Source organism: Salvelinus sp. IW2-2015, linkage group LG14 (genome assembly GCF_002910315.2).
Source record: "Salvelinus sp. IW2-2015 linkage group LG14, ASM291031v2, whole genome shotgun sequence".
Taxonomy (NCBI): Eukaryota; Metazoa; Chordata; class Actinopteri; order Salmoniformes; family Salmonidae; genus Salvelinus; species Salvelinus sp. IW2-2015.
The window spans coordinates 47,049,977-47,064,630 of NC_036854.1; the positions used below are offsets into that span (position 1 = coordinate 47,049,977).

At 46.0% G+C, this 14,654-nt stretch overlaps 1 protein-coding gene across 1 annotated transcript in view; it reads left to right on the top strand.

The window, feature by feature from the left end:
• The window catches only part of LOC111973125 (cadherin-6-like), a 102,860-nt gene that overhangs the window by 37,996 nt on the left and 50,210 nt on the right, over positions 1-14,654 (top strand). The window contains exon 2 of the mRNA XM_024000368.1: positions 8,353-8,788. Coding sequence (XP_023856136.1) covers positions 8,552-8,788 — 237 coding nt within the window. The 5' untranslated portion in view covers positions 8,353-8,551. The remainder of the gene's footprint in view (positions 1-8,352; positions 8,789-14,654) is intronic.

The window sequence follows — 14,654 nt, forward strand, 5'->3', positions numbered from 1 at the left end:
TTGCAAACAAGGTTTCTGTACTAAAATTAAGCTTCTGCTTTCTGATGTAATCAAATACTTATGTCATGCAATAAAATGCAATTAATTCTAATTAATTATTAAAAATCAATACAATGTGATTTTCTGGATTTTTGTTTTAGATTCCGTCTCTCACAGTTGAAGTGTACCTATGATAAAAATGACAGACCTCTACATGCTTTGTAAGTAGGAAAACCTGCAAAATCGGCAGTGTATCAAATACTTGTTCTCCCCACTGTAGGCCCATAGGGCTCTGGTCAAAAGTAGTGCACTATATAGAGAATAGGGTGGCATTTGGGACACACTCAGAGAAACGAACCGGTCTCATTGACTTGGCCCAGATCTGATGATTTATTTGGGAAGCATTTGGGCAGCCAGGCAAGGTAATGTGTTTGCAATGAGCTCTGGAGCACTACATGTGGATGTATTGCTGAGGGAAAACCCCCGGAACATTGACAGAGATGGTTTGGGCTAATACATCCCCACCCTGTGACAGATATGCGACAGACTAACACAGCTCCTCCCCCTGACAAGGATGGTACAGGCTAATTTGTTTGTCTTGTGTATGAGAATATACATCAGTGTAATTATGCACACTGACATGCACTTGTTCAGGGCATGATCGAAGTATGCATCCTCCTTATTGGTTTGAACCTTCTTAATTGATAGGCACTCATTGGTTGATGGCCTGGGTATTACCTCTGCTACTCTGAGAGCGGGCGCAGATGGAGAGATGTCAGCAAGACGTTACGATAAACCATCATATTCCAGATGCTACATACTGTCAGATCAGATCAAATCAAATGTTATTTGTCACATGCGCCGACTACAACAGGTAGTTACAGTGAAATTACAGCGAAACTTACAGTGAAATTCTTACTTACAAGCCCTTAACCGACAATGCCTTTAAGAAGTTTTAAGAAGAAAAAAAAAATAGCTAAGTAAAAAAAAATAGAAAATAAAAGTGACAAATAATGAATTTAAAATAACAATAGCGATGCTATATACAGGGGGTTCCGGTACAGAGTCAATGTGCGGAGGCACCGGTTAGTCGAGATAATTGAGGTAATATGTACATGTAGGTAGAGTTAAAGTGACTATGTAAAGATAATAAACAGAGAGTAGCAGCAGAGTAAAAGAGAGCTGGGTAGCTGTGCAGGAGTCTTATGGCTTGGGGGTAGAAGCCTTTTCGCTCCACTACCTCTTGCCGTGCGGTAGCAGAGAGAACTGTCTATGACTAGGGTGGCTGGAGTCTTTGAACATTTTTAGGGCCTTCCTCTGACACCGCCTGGTATAGAGGTCCTGGATGGCAGGAAGCTTGGCCCCAGTGATGTACTGGGCCGTACGCACTACCCNGAGTCTTTGAACATTTTTAGGGCCTTCCTCTGACACCGCCTGGTATAGAGGTCCTGGATGGCAGGAAGCTTGGCCCCAGTGATGTACTGGGCCGTACGCACTACCCTCTGTAGTGCCTTGCGGTCGGAGGCCGAGCAGTTGCCATACCAGGCAGTGATGCAACCAGTCAGGATGCTCTCGATGGTGCAGCTGTAGAACCTTTTGAGGATCTGAGGACCCATGCAAAATCTTTTCAGTCTCCTGAGGGGGAATAGGCGTTATATTGCCCTCTTCACGACTGTCTTAGTGTGTTTGAACCATGATAGTTTGTTGGTGATGTGGACACCAAAGGAACTTGAAGCTCTCAACCTGCTCCACTGCAGCCCCATCGATGAGAATGGGGGCGTGCTCGGTCCTCCTTTTCCTGTAGTCCACAATCATCTCCTTTGTTTTGATCACATTGAGGGAGAGGTTGTTGTCCTGGCACCACACGGCCAGGTCTCTGACCTCCTCCCTATAGGCTGTCTCATCTTGTTGGTGATCAGGCCTACCACTGTTGTGTCATTGGCAAACTTGATGATGGAGTCATGTTCCTTTCAAGAGCTTGAACACACTCTCTTTAAATGGGGATATGACAGCCTGTATTAACCTGGTTCAGATAGAGCTGAGGGTTGTTTCTCTTCCCCTGAGTACAGTTAGGAGATGTGACTAAGGTGTGATTATGGTTCAGCCTTAAGGGGACTCTAAGAGAATAGACAGGTCCTACTAATTACCCCAAAACAGCCTGAGCAAAGCCAACAATGAGTACAAACAAGAGGAGGAACCTTGAATATCTCAAACTTTCCTTGGAGAGAAAGGGTGAACATACGCCTCTCGCACACTACTTCTCTGTAAAGGTGAATTACTCAGTTTGCTACATACTTCTCAACATCTTCCAGTTTCTCGGCTGAATCCTCAGTCATTATTGAAGTAAGGCGACATGAAAATACTTTTAAGACACAGCTGCGTCTAGACATTCACCCCCAGCGAAACCAAAGATCAATATATATTGACAGGTTTCAGAATGAGAATCTAGAAAGTCCTATGGCTATTCCGCTGAGAGGAGACGAGGAGATGGGCAAAACAAGGACAGCCAGCCAGCCAAACACTAGCTACCCAATGGTTTGGCTCGTTACTAAAAACATTGTGATAGACAAGCATCCTTTAGATCAAGCTGCCTCACGCTACAGAAACAAGAGATTGGCTCTTGCCCTATGGGCCATTCTGACTTGGACTAGGTTACATATTTTAAAAGGTTAAAAAACTAGTTTTGCCAATCGCCTCGTCTCCTCTCAGCGGAATAGCCATATCCCCATTTAAAGGGAGTGGGATTAGACGCATCCTTGTGATGCGAGGACAAGGCAACCTAACCCTCCCCCAGTATCCCATCTGTTTGCTTCGCATCCTCTCACCGACAGCCAACTGATTAGTAAACTCTCAACCCACATATGAACAATAACTGAAGGAAAGACACAAAATAAGCAAAGCGTTGTATTTGGGTCAGCTGCACTATTCCCAATGCACCAAGTCGGATTTAGTGATAAATTTAGCCAAGAAGAAGAGGGATACTATAGGAGTACCTCTGTCTGTGTCCGTGAACGCATCCCAATTGGCACCCTATTCCCTATGTTGTGCACTACTTTAACCAGGGACCTGCTGAAAATTAGTGCACTACATTGGGAATAGTGTGCCATTTAGGACATAAAGCATGAAGCTCTTAATAAAGTGAAGTCAGAGGGAGGCGACCACGAGTCAAGGCAAAGGGAACGGAAACTGTGAAACAACCTGTCGCTGACAGTGTCACACATTAGCAGCCTTTAAGGACCTCCTCTGTGGTTTGTAACAGGGCTGTGTACCTGACAACCCCTTCTACCCCCCAACTACCCCCCCCCCCACCCTTGCTCACCCCTGGCTGACATTCTCCTCTCTCACTTTTAATTACCCCCCTGGGGGCTCTTTCTGGGTTGCCGTGGAAGTCTGGGTTGCCGTGGCTCAACGGGCGCGATAGGGTGCTGCCTCGCAGTGTCGCTCATCCTCTCTCATTAGGAGAAAAAAGACAAAGGGAGAGAGCGAGAGTGAGATAAGAGGGAGGAAGGAAGGAAGGAAAGAGAGAGAGAGAGAGAGCGAAAGGTAGAAGAGAGAGGGAGAGAGAGAGAGAGAAAGAGTGAGGAAGAAGAGAGAGGGAAGACCTAGAGCGAGAGGGAGAGAGTAAGATAGAGAGTGTGAGGAATAAGAGAGAGATAGAGGAAGAAAGAAAGGAGAGAACAAGAGTAGGATGGGTAGGACTGCTGCTCCTAGGTCAGTTCTGTTCTGCCTGGCTCCAGACAGTATGCACGAAATGCCACCAATGGTATTTGGTGTAGTTACACATCCACACTGGAAAAGCCATCAATGGATATATTTGTGTGACTCACTGTGTCTCCATCTCTATCTCTGTGTTCCTGTGTTTGATAAGAGCAATAGATACTTAATAGCTAATTGTTATGAGTTGAAATATTATTTCATGTAATTGTATGAGTGTAGAATCATTGGGCTCCAAATTGCCGGCAGACACATTAATTTTGCTCACCCTGTATGGAACACAATGCTGTATTATTACCGTATGTAGTGACTCCAGACAATCTGTGACAGGCAATTTCAAGCAATCTTTTTTTTTCTCCAAACAGTTGCAATTAAATGGTGCAGAACTGGATGCAAGGAGAGAGAGGGAGTAAAAGGTGGAGGGAGAAAATCAAGCAGTGTTGGGGTTGTTGTAAACACATTCTCTTAACTGGGAGGATATAATTGTGGTGTCATGTTCCATTACACAGGTTCATTATGATGCTGACACTCACTGGGGCTGGGAACCAAGAAAAGGGAGGAGAAATACTCATCACGCACAGGCACAGGCACACACAGATGTAGAGAAATCTAAGCTCTGGATGTAACTGACCTGCTACTGGTCCACTGTCTGGAGAACAATGGGGTCAGAGAGCTGGGGCAATATCCCAAATGGCACCCTATTTCCTACAGCGTACTACTTTTGTATCCTCACAGTTAAAAGTAGTGCACTACATAGGGAATAGGATGCCATTTGGGACAGCAGGCAGGGCCTTTCCATACAGTTAGTCAGGCATTAGCTTCCAGCCTTCCATGGTGACATTATGAAGAAATCTATTGAAAGGACAGACTGCCTGCCTCCCACCAGAGCAGTACTGTGTGTGTGTGTGTGTGTGTGTGTGTGTGTGTGTGTGTGTGTGTGTGTGTGTGTGTTGGTGTGTGGTTGTGTGTGTGTGTGTGTGTGTGTGTGAGAGAGAGAAGGGTGCAGGCTGCCCACATTGGGCTCTTTAGAGTAGACACCCCAAACTGTAAGACGTTTCTGTAATTTCAACAGTAAAAACACTGTAGAATGTACAGTAAAATATAAATGTGTTTTACAGAATTCATTATGGTGTATTGTGGGAAAATGTGGGCGGGGAAAGTGTGTGTGTGTGTGTGTGTGCGCGTTCGTACATGTTTAGGAGCTGAAGACTGGAGGTATTAGAAGGCTCTGAGAAGTGACCGCGGAGACCACATTGTATTTCCAACTACACTGCTGAGTCCTACAGCAAATCAATAGCTCCCAGTCCCCCATGCTCCCTCACCATCGTCAATTAAGGAAATTCATAAAGTCAAGTGCGTGGGGACTTGGGAAAGAGAAGGATGGAAAGAGAAGGAGGGTGAGAAGGAGGGGAAGAGAGGGAAAGAGAAGGAGGGAAAGAGAAGGAGGGAAAGACACGGAGGGAAATAGAAGAGAGGAAATAGAAGGAGGGAAAGAGAAGGAGGGAAAGAGAAGGATGGAAAGAGACGGAGGGAAATAGATGAGAGGAAAGAGAAGAGGAAATAGGAGGGGAAGAGGAAAGAGAAGGATGGAAAGAGACAGAGGGAAATAGAAGAGAGGAAATAGGAGGGAAAGAGAAGAGGAAATAGGAGGGGAAGAGAAAAGAGAAGGAGGGAAAGAGAAGGAGGGAAAGAGAAGGATGGAAAGAGAAGGAGGGAAAGAGATGGAGGGAAAGAGACGGGGGGAAAGAGATGAAGGGAAAGAGAAGGAGGGGAAGAGGGGGAGGGAAAGAGAAGAGAGGAAAGAGAAGGAGGGAAGGAGGGGGAGGGAAAGAGAAGGAGGGAAAGAGAAGGATGGAAAGAGAAGGAGGGAAAGAGATGGAGGGAAAGAGACGGGGGGAAAGAGATGGAGGGAAAGAGACAGAGGGAAAGAGACGGAGGGAAAGAGAAGAGAGGAAAGAGAAGGAGGGAAGGAGGAGGATGGAAAGAGACGGAGGGAAAGAGACGGAGGGAAAGAGACAGAGGGAAATAGAAGAGAGGAAAGAGAAGAGAGGAAAGAGAAGGAGGGAAATAGAAGAGAAGGAAAAGAACACGCTCATATTTAGATTTGAACCAGAGCTTTCCACGTGAGAGTTACTTAGAGAGAGATTGTGAGTGGGCTATGGGTTCGGGTACTCTATGGATCTGTCCCAAATGGCACCCTATTTCCTACATACAGTAGTGCACTTCTTTTGACCAGAGCCCTATTGGTTGATTATGGGCCATGTTCAAAAGTAGTGCATCATAGGAAATAGGATTCCATTTGGGATGTGACCTATATTCCCGCCCTGGACATTATTAAATGGATGACAGGCTGTCACTCTCACCTGCTGTCTGTTGTGACCAATGGGTTCTTATTCCCCTGCTGAGGCAGGCAAAGGACACATGCAAAGTGACTCCCGCATCGCAAGCGTCCGAAAATCCCTACGATAATGAATATCAGCTGAAGCGCATACAGCAGGCAAATTAGAGGAGAGGAGCTTTGACATAGGCTATAATAAACTGCAAGGCATGAGGGAAAAGAGAAAGGGGGACCTAACCCATCAACTTTTACCATTTACGTTTTGCCTCATAAGGGGAAAAGAGGGTTGAAAGCAGGGAGGGAGGGGGTGTGGGGGGGGGGGGGCAGGGAGAGAAGCCTTGGCTTGGATGGCTAGAAGGAGAGAAGACAGGTAGGGTAATGGATGGGCTAGACACACACACACACACACACTCGTATGCTCACATGCTCACACACGCGCTGATAAACACACACACACACACAAACACACACAGCTCCTCTCCTGACTGTCCTGCTGACTCTGCTCTGACAGGACATGTCTACCTCTCCTTCACACCCTCCATCTCTCCCTTTCTCTCTATCCTCTCTCTCTCTGCCTAGTCTGACCCTCCCTCTCTCTCCATCTCTCCCTCCATCTGTCTTTGCCCACCCTACCCTGACCCTCCCTCTCCCTTCATCTCAATCTCAGCTTCTCCCTCCCTCTCTCTACCCCTCTCAATGTGTCTCGACCATTCTGTCTTTCCCTCTCTCTTTCTAGCTCAATCTCCCTCCACTTTCTGCATGCAGGTCCAGATACTTTATCCTTTTCGTCCTGTGAAAAGCAGAGCTGCCGTATAGGGGTCTGCATCTCTCTATCTGAGCTGAGCCTGTGTGTGTGTGTGTGTGTGTGTGTCCCAAATGTGACCCTATTCCCTATATAGTGGACTACTTTTGACCCTGCTAGTTCCCAGTGTGTCCACTGATAACCCAGTGCCTGCACCTCAACGGTGCCATACCGTCGGTCTGGATAGCACCCAGACAGGAATAAAGAGCATAGGAGAAGTATACATGTCCTCCCTCATGGACTGTTTTTTGAGTGAGTGAGTGAGTGAGTGAGTGAGTGAGTGAGTGAGTGAGTGAGTGAGTGAGTGAGTGAGTGAGAATGTGTGTGGCAGTGTGTGATCTGTGCTTTCATGACAGGACCCCATTTTGTGGTTTGCAAACAGCCATTTTGGACACTGCGTCACAGTGCTAGAGGCGTCACTACAGACCCTGGTTCGATCCTGGGCTGTATCACAACTGGCTGTGATTGGGAGATCCATAGGGCGGCGCACAATTGGCCCAGCGTCATTCTGGTTAGGGGAGGGTTTGGCCGGGGTAGGCCGTCATTGTAAATACGATTTTTTCTTAACTGACTTGCCTAGTTAAATAAAATATAATAATAAAACACAGTATCTTTATATTGATCTCAAAGTAATAAACTCAGGTTGACATTGCTCAGGGTCTCCAATGACAGCCTGCTGGCTCTGATAACAACGTGTTCCCACGCAGATTGTTTAAAGAGATACAACAAGCTAAACATGCAGACCTGGCAGTCTATTAAATGTTAATTTAGTTTCTTAACTGAGATATGATGTGTGGCAGTATACACAGTAAACAAAAGTATACAAAACATTAGGAACACCTTCCTTTCGCCCTCAGAACAGTTTCAATTCGTCAGGTCACGGGGTCTACAAGGTGCCGAAAGAGTTCCACAGGGTTGCTGGTCCATCTCAATTCGAATGCCTCCCACAGTTGTGTCAAGTTGGCTGGATGTCCTTTGGGAGGTGGACCCTTCTTGATACACACAGGAAACTGTTGAGCGTAAAAACCCCAGCAGAGTTGCAGTTCCTGACGCAAACCGGTGCGCCTGGCACCTACTACCATACCCTGTTCAAAGGCACTTACATTTATTTTTTTCCCATTCACCCTCTGAATACCACACATACACAATCCATGTCTCAATTGTCTCAAGGCTTAAAAATCCTTATTTAACCTGTCTCTTTCAACTACACTTATTGAAGTGGATTTAGCAAGTGACATCAATAAGGGATCATAGCTTTCACCTGGTCGGTCTATGTCATGGAAAGAGCAGGTGTCCTTAGGGTTTTGTATATAATAGATGTGTAGGATTCCAATTATGCCCTGTATTGCTGTGTCAAAGTGTGAATGGAGAATTAGACTCATTATGTTGACTCCTATTTCTTTAAAGAGGCAATTGGAAGTGTCATTTCTGAGAGCGATGCTACAGAATCCTACATTTTATCATAGTAGCAAACTTGTCTAACAGTACTGACATCCTAACTGTGTGTTCTATGTTCCAGATGCTGGCTGGACCTGGGCCCTAACGGCAGACTGATGGCCCACGCTGCTGCAGACCCACACCCAGACCAGGAGGAGTGACCCGATAACTAAACGTCTGACTAAAGACCACTGATCATTTCACACTAACACCCAGAGGGAAGAGACCATAAACTACAATCAATCTGTGGTTGAAGCTTTGTAACTACTGACCTGGCAGTCATGTTGAGAGGCAGAACTGTCCCTCTCCTGCTGGTCCTCTGGGCGTACCTGTGTTCCCATGGGGACGGGCTGCGGGCCCTGAAGAGGACTACAGGGGGTCGGCGGGGGGCGGCGTTGACGCTGACGGGGCAGGACGCCAACGGAGTGCCTCTGAGACGCTCCAAACGAGGATGGATGTGGAATCAGTTCTTCCTGCTGGAGGAGTACACAGGGTTGGATAACCAGTATGTTGGAAAGGTACAGCATGATGTTAACTCTCTCTTTCACTCTTTTCGTTTTTTTTCTTCATTATAATGAAAAATGTGATGTTGGTTGGTTGAATAAGACATGCATTTGTCAGTAATAACACTATTTCTGCAGTATAATCCATACACCTCACATGTGATCATTTCCCAGAGTGAATTCTGGTCGGGATACTATATCTCACCGTTACACCTAGACAATGATTTGGGTCAATTTAGCATTTTCCCCACTAATGGCCTACTATAAGATTGGGAGAGGGAAAGCTGATCCTGAAGCTGTACCTAGGGGAAAGCTGTACCCGTAGCACTGCCTCCTAGGCTGAGTCAAATGTAGAGTTGTCTGATGTGTTTAGTGCTGACTGTCAGCAACTATATGTGGTAGCTCGGCCGACGTCAACTCCAGTTAGAGTATCAAAGCATCCTACGGAGGTAGCGGACTAGCGGAGCCCTACAGCCAAACACACAGGCTTCTTACAGCCATTATTTGTCCAACAAAAAACACAACTTTGACCTAGATAGCATTGCGGAGAGTATGCCTACAAGGAAGAATATTAAAAAAGCCCATGCATGACATGCTAGTCAAGATATCACTCTGTCGTACTACGTACTGTAATTGAGGAGACTGTTAAAGTGAAGCATCCCAGCCATTTTAGGACGAGTGAGTGAGGAGGAAGAAAGTGAAGATTCTTTTGTGAGGATTGGGATTTGTCCCATTAAAAGTAGCGCACTATATAGAGAATAGGGTGCCATTTGGGACGCACACATGAATGAATAGGGCATTCGTGACCGTGACGTCAGTCCCTCCCTCCGTCCGTCCAGAGGACAGAATCATCCAACCCAAATGAGATTCCACAACATAACGTCGTCCCCAAGTGAGACTTGCAGCCTTGCTTCTAAAAGGATTACACAGCTCGTGAACGAACGAAGCAGAGGAGAGGAAGAACAAAAACGAGAAAATAGAAGAAAAGCCGGTTAGACAGGAAGAAAAAAAAGAACACAAAAAAAGACAAGAAATAAAGACAAGAAAAATAATAAAAGAACGTATAAGACGTTCAATATCAAAAGTCAACCACTGGAGCATAATCAAAACACTTTATCTCCTTTGAGCACTGATTGATGTGGAGGCTCATCTTTTACTGTGTAAAGTCCTAATAGACAGCACTCACACTCACAGCAACAAACCTTTGAGCTGCGGTGCGGCCGTGGGGATGGAACAAAAACATTTTCTCCAGTCGTTTCATTCTGAACAGAAACACTTTTTTTCATTCTATTCCACTGTTCCGACTAGCAAAACAACGTTCTGAACCGGTTCGAACCCCCCAAAAACGAACGGTTTATATCGTTCCTTTCTCTTCCTTATGAAATGTTTTTTTTTTCATATTTAGCTCCTTAAATTACTTCACCAATCAGTACGGATATAGCTGGAAAGGTAGCTGTTTACATGCGTGATGGACAGACAAGTGTAGCTTATGGTGCAAGATGCGACTTACATTTTACGGGTGGGGAGAGAGCGAGAAAGGATTATTAAGGAGGAGGCTTGAAGCGCTGGGCATCGTGTTATGACATGCATTATCTGAATTATGTCCACAGAGCTATACCTAGGAGGAGCTTTTTTATATATGCGTGACCACGCTACTTCTTATCACACTGCGTACACTGCTTGCTCAGCCACACCAGTGTGTCGGAGGAAACACTGTTTGACTGATGACTGAAGTCAACTTGCAAGCGCCCGAGCGTGCCACAAGGAGTTGCTAGAGCGCAATTAGCTAAGGAAAGCCCCCTGGCCAAACCCTCCCCTACCCAGGATGACGCTGGGCCAATTGTGTGCCGTCATATGGGGCTCCCGATCAAACCCAGGCTGTAATGGCGCCCGAGCACTGTGATGCAGTGCTTTTGACCGCTGCGTCGCTCAGGGACTGAGGAGCGGCTTCTATGGAGGACCTTTGAATGTCTTTTGAGCTTGAACTAGCTAGCTAACAAGCTTGTGTGTGCGGAGCGGCACCAGAATTAAAAACAAGTCTTACCTTTTTGTAGTTAATAAATTCAACGGAAAACGTGACAACAAGGCCTAAAGTATCATTAACTAGCATTGAAAAAGTTGATCAATTATTCTCTAGCTAATTAATATATATCTTCCTATCTTCTGAATCACACTTGTACAGTAGCCTATGGTTCGGAGGGAGAAGGGGCAGGTAGCCTAAACACGCACACACACTGGCAAAGATTTTCAGCTTGCAGGCAGACACTGGAATACGTTTCTGAGTGACAAAGTGGGGGCTTTGCATAGGTGCTTTTTTGACAGTGTTTTTTGAGGGACGAGAGAAACATTTCTGGAACGTAAAATATTGTTATTAACCGGTTCCCGTGCTTTTCAAATAACGGTTCTGTTTCGGAACAGTATGGATCACTTTCGTTCCAGGTTCCGTTCTGTTCATTGAAAATGTTTGTTGTTTTCGGTTCTGTTCCCTGAACCAGATCCAACCCCTGGTACAGACACACTGAGAAATCTAATTGCCACAGTTGGAGGTTGTTCGTAGTATCTCATGCTCGTTAGTGGCCGAGAACTTGACTTTGAGCGAATCAGAGAGCACAATTCTCCACGTGTGGGAGCTGACAGAAGTGACATGAAAAAGGTAAAAAGAGGGCACTTTTCCCAGTGTAATCCACCCCCTTTTCATCAAAATTGTTCTAACTAAAACAATAAAGCTGTAAACTGCATATTTTAAGTCTAGATATAAAAGTAATGGGGTGGTAAGTGCAGCATAACGCACACAACACTAAATGCTTTACCAAGCTAGCTATCTAGAAAGACAATGAAGAAATATTTTCATTCACTCTCCATTATCCCATATTGCCAGTGCCAGTTTGCTTGCTAGCTAATGTTAGCTAAACAGTTAGCATCTCAACAGCTAAAAGGGCAGCTGCTTCATTAAAAAACAAATCCATTGTGATTTAATTATAATGTTGCTAACTACGCTAGTTATCTAGTTGTGGCCATCTGGTTACTATCAACAAGAGTTTTCTACAAATTCTAGCTAGCTAGCAGCTTGCCAGTTAGCTTACATTAGCTACAGCAGGCACAAGACTACCATACAAGACTGCCACCTTGTGGTCTGCAGTATTTAAGATTAAACTGTTCTATGTGAACAACAAAAAATTTACTGCCGGGGCCTCCCGGGTGGCGCAGTGGTCTAGGGTAAAGTCGCAGCGCTAGTCGCAGCGCATCGCAGCGCTAGCTGCGCCACCAGAGATTCTGGGTTCGCGCCCAGGCTCTGTCGCAGCTGGCCGCGACCGGGAGGTCCGTGGGGTGACGCACAATTGGCCTAGCGTCGTCCGGGTTAGGGAGGGTTTGGCCGGTAGGGATATCCTTGTCTCATCGCGCACCAGCGACTCCTGTGGCGGGCCGGGCGCAGTGCGCGCTAACCGAGGGGGCCAGGTGCACGGTGTTTCCTCCGACACATTGGTGTGGCTGGCTTCCGGGTTGGAGGCGTGCTGTGTTAAGAAGCAGTGCGGCTTGGTTGGGTTGTGTTTCGGAGGACGCATGGCTTTCGACCTTCGTCTCTCCCGAGCCCGTACGGGAGTTGTAGCGATGAGACAAGATAGTAATTACTAACAATTGGATACCACGAAATTGGGGAGAAAAGGGGGTCAAATTTTAAATATATATATTTTTTTTTTTTACTGACGACAGTCTGGGCAGAGGTGCTAAGTAGCCTACCTATCAGCAGTCAGATTTCTTTGTGTGTCTGACCCTTAAATTAAGAGCCTTTCTACTGAAGATAGACACCATTTAGGCATTAAGCCATGGAGGAGTGTTTCACTTAATGAAGCCTTTCTGAGCGATGTGTGTTATCACACAAATACACACAGATTCCGGGACCTTTGCGCACGCGTGCACACTCACACGCACACACAGTCTTGTACAGCTAACTTTGTGGGGACACCAATTCAGTCCCATTCAAAACCCTATTTCCCCTAAACCTAACCCCTAACCCTAACCCAAAAACCTAACCTAAACCTAACCTGACACTAATTCTAACCTTATCCCTAAACACATTAGAAATAGCATTTGACATGTCCCCAGTTGGTCCAATTTTTTTTGTTTACTATTCTTGTAGGGACTTCTGTTCCCCACAAGAATAGTTAGACGCACACACACAACACACCACACCACACACACACACACACACACACACACACACACACACACACACACCCACACACCACACACACACACACACACACACCACACACACACACACACACCACACCACCACACACACCACACACACACACACACACACACACACACCCAACACACACACCACAGGCTCCAAATCGGAGCAACACAAAAGGGAAACCTTTTGTCATTGAGGTTGACTCTATCTGAGTGAGGGAACACAGCTAGAACAATACCATTTTTGTTAGAGAAGGAGAGAATTAATTGGAAATAACACAATGGCAGGTTATAAACAAGGGCTGAGTCCCAAATGGCACCCTAAGGGCCCTCGTCAAAAGTATTGCACTATATAGGGACTAGGGTGCAATTGTGGATGCAACCAAGGGGTTGCTTCTCTTGCTTTAGACACACAGATACAATTATGAAACTACTGCAGTTGAATTAGGTCCTCCTCTTCCCCCAGCTTTCCCCTTATCCCTCCTTTAAAAGTTATCCTATAAACGCCATCTCCGGAGTTACTTTTCTGATTTCTTTATTGGGTTCTGAAATGCTAACAAATTAAATCAGATGAAATCTCTCCCGAACAAAGATATGAATAAAACAAAGGCAGATGAATGAAGGAGATGCATGAAAGGATGGAAAAGGAGAAAAATAAACGACTGGAGAAGTAAACCATAGCCCAGTCAGTGTTACTGGTTTCATGTGTCCCTAATAGCACCCTATTCCCTACATAGTGCACTACATTTGACCAGAGCCCTATGGGCACTTCTCAAAAGTAGTGCAGTAAATAGGGAATAGGGTGCCATTTGGGACGCATTTATTGGTTGTTGTCTTGGTGTGTACGGGCCGGGTGGTTGGTTTTCCTGGAGGAAGAAAAGAGAATCATCGTACAGTGAGTCTCATTAGCAGTCGAGCCGCATATCGTACCTCAGAGAGCCTGGGCTGTCACTGGGGGAGAGTTTGTTTGCTTATTTCATTATTTTCCTGCTTTACCAAAGGGCACATTCCTAGTGAAAATGGTTAATGGCCTGTGGTTGAGGAGTATTTGTGCTGTACGATCATATCTCATAAAGTATTTACAGACCCTGATAGGCCCCAGTGGTTCGCTAGGCCTGGTGGGTATGGTCTCTTCCCGCATCCCAAGCAAGCAGTTATATTCTATCTATATTCTCCCCCCGAGCTCCCCTCTGCTCCTCTCCCTTCACCACCCGGCCCTGCTTACCCCACAGTAATGGGCCGGAAATGAATGGAAAGAAGCAAATTAGAGGCATAATAATGCACAGGGTTAGGCTGGCATCCCACCCCTAGTTAGTCTAGCTGTGTTTGAGTCAGTGTCTGCCTGAAACATACATAGCATGCGTCCCAAATGGCACCCTATTCCCTACATAGTGCAATGTGTTTGACCAGAGCCCTATCCCTTCATAGGGACTAGGGTGTCATTTGGGACAAACCCGTAGGCTATGTGGGGAGCAGTCCAGCCTCAGAGTCCCCAAGGGGGGGGGGCTCTTCTCTGTTCTCGGCTTCTTTTCATGCTCCCCCATCCCCAGCTGCTCACCTTGGCATAGAGAGGGGTATGAGTTTGTAATATGGCACACACAGAAGCTCTTTCTGTATCTGTGCCATGGCAACGCCTCGGTCTCCGGCGGCGACCTGGAGCACACATTTGCTGTGTTTGTTGATT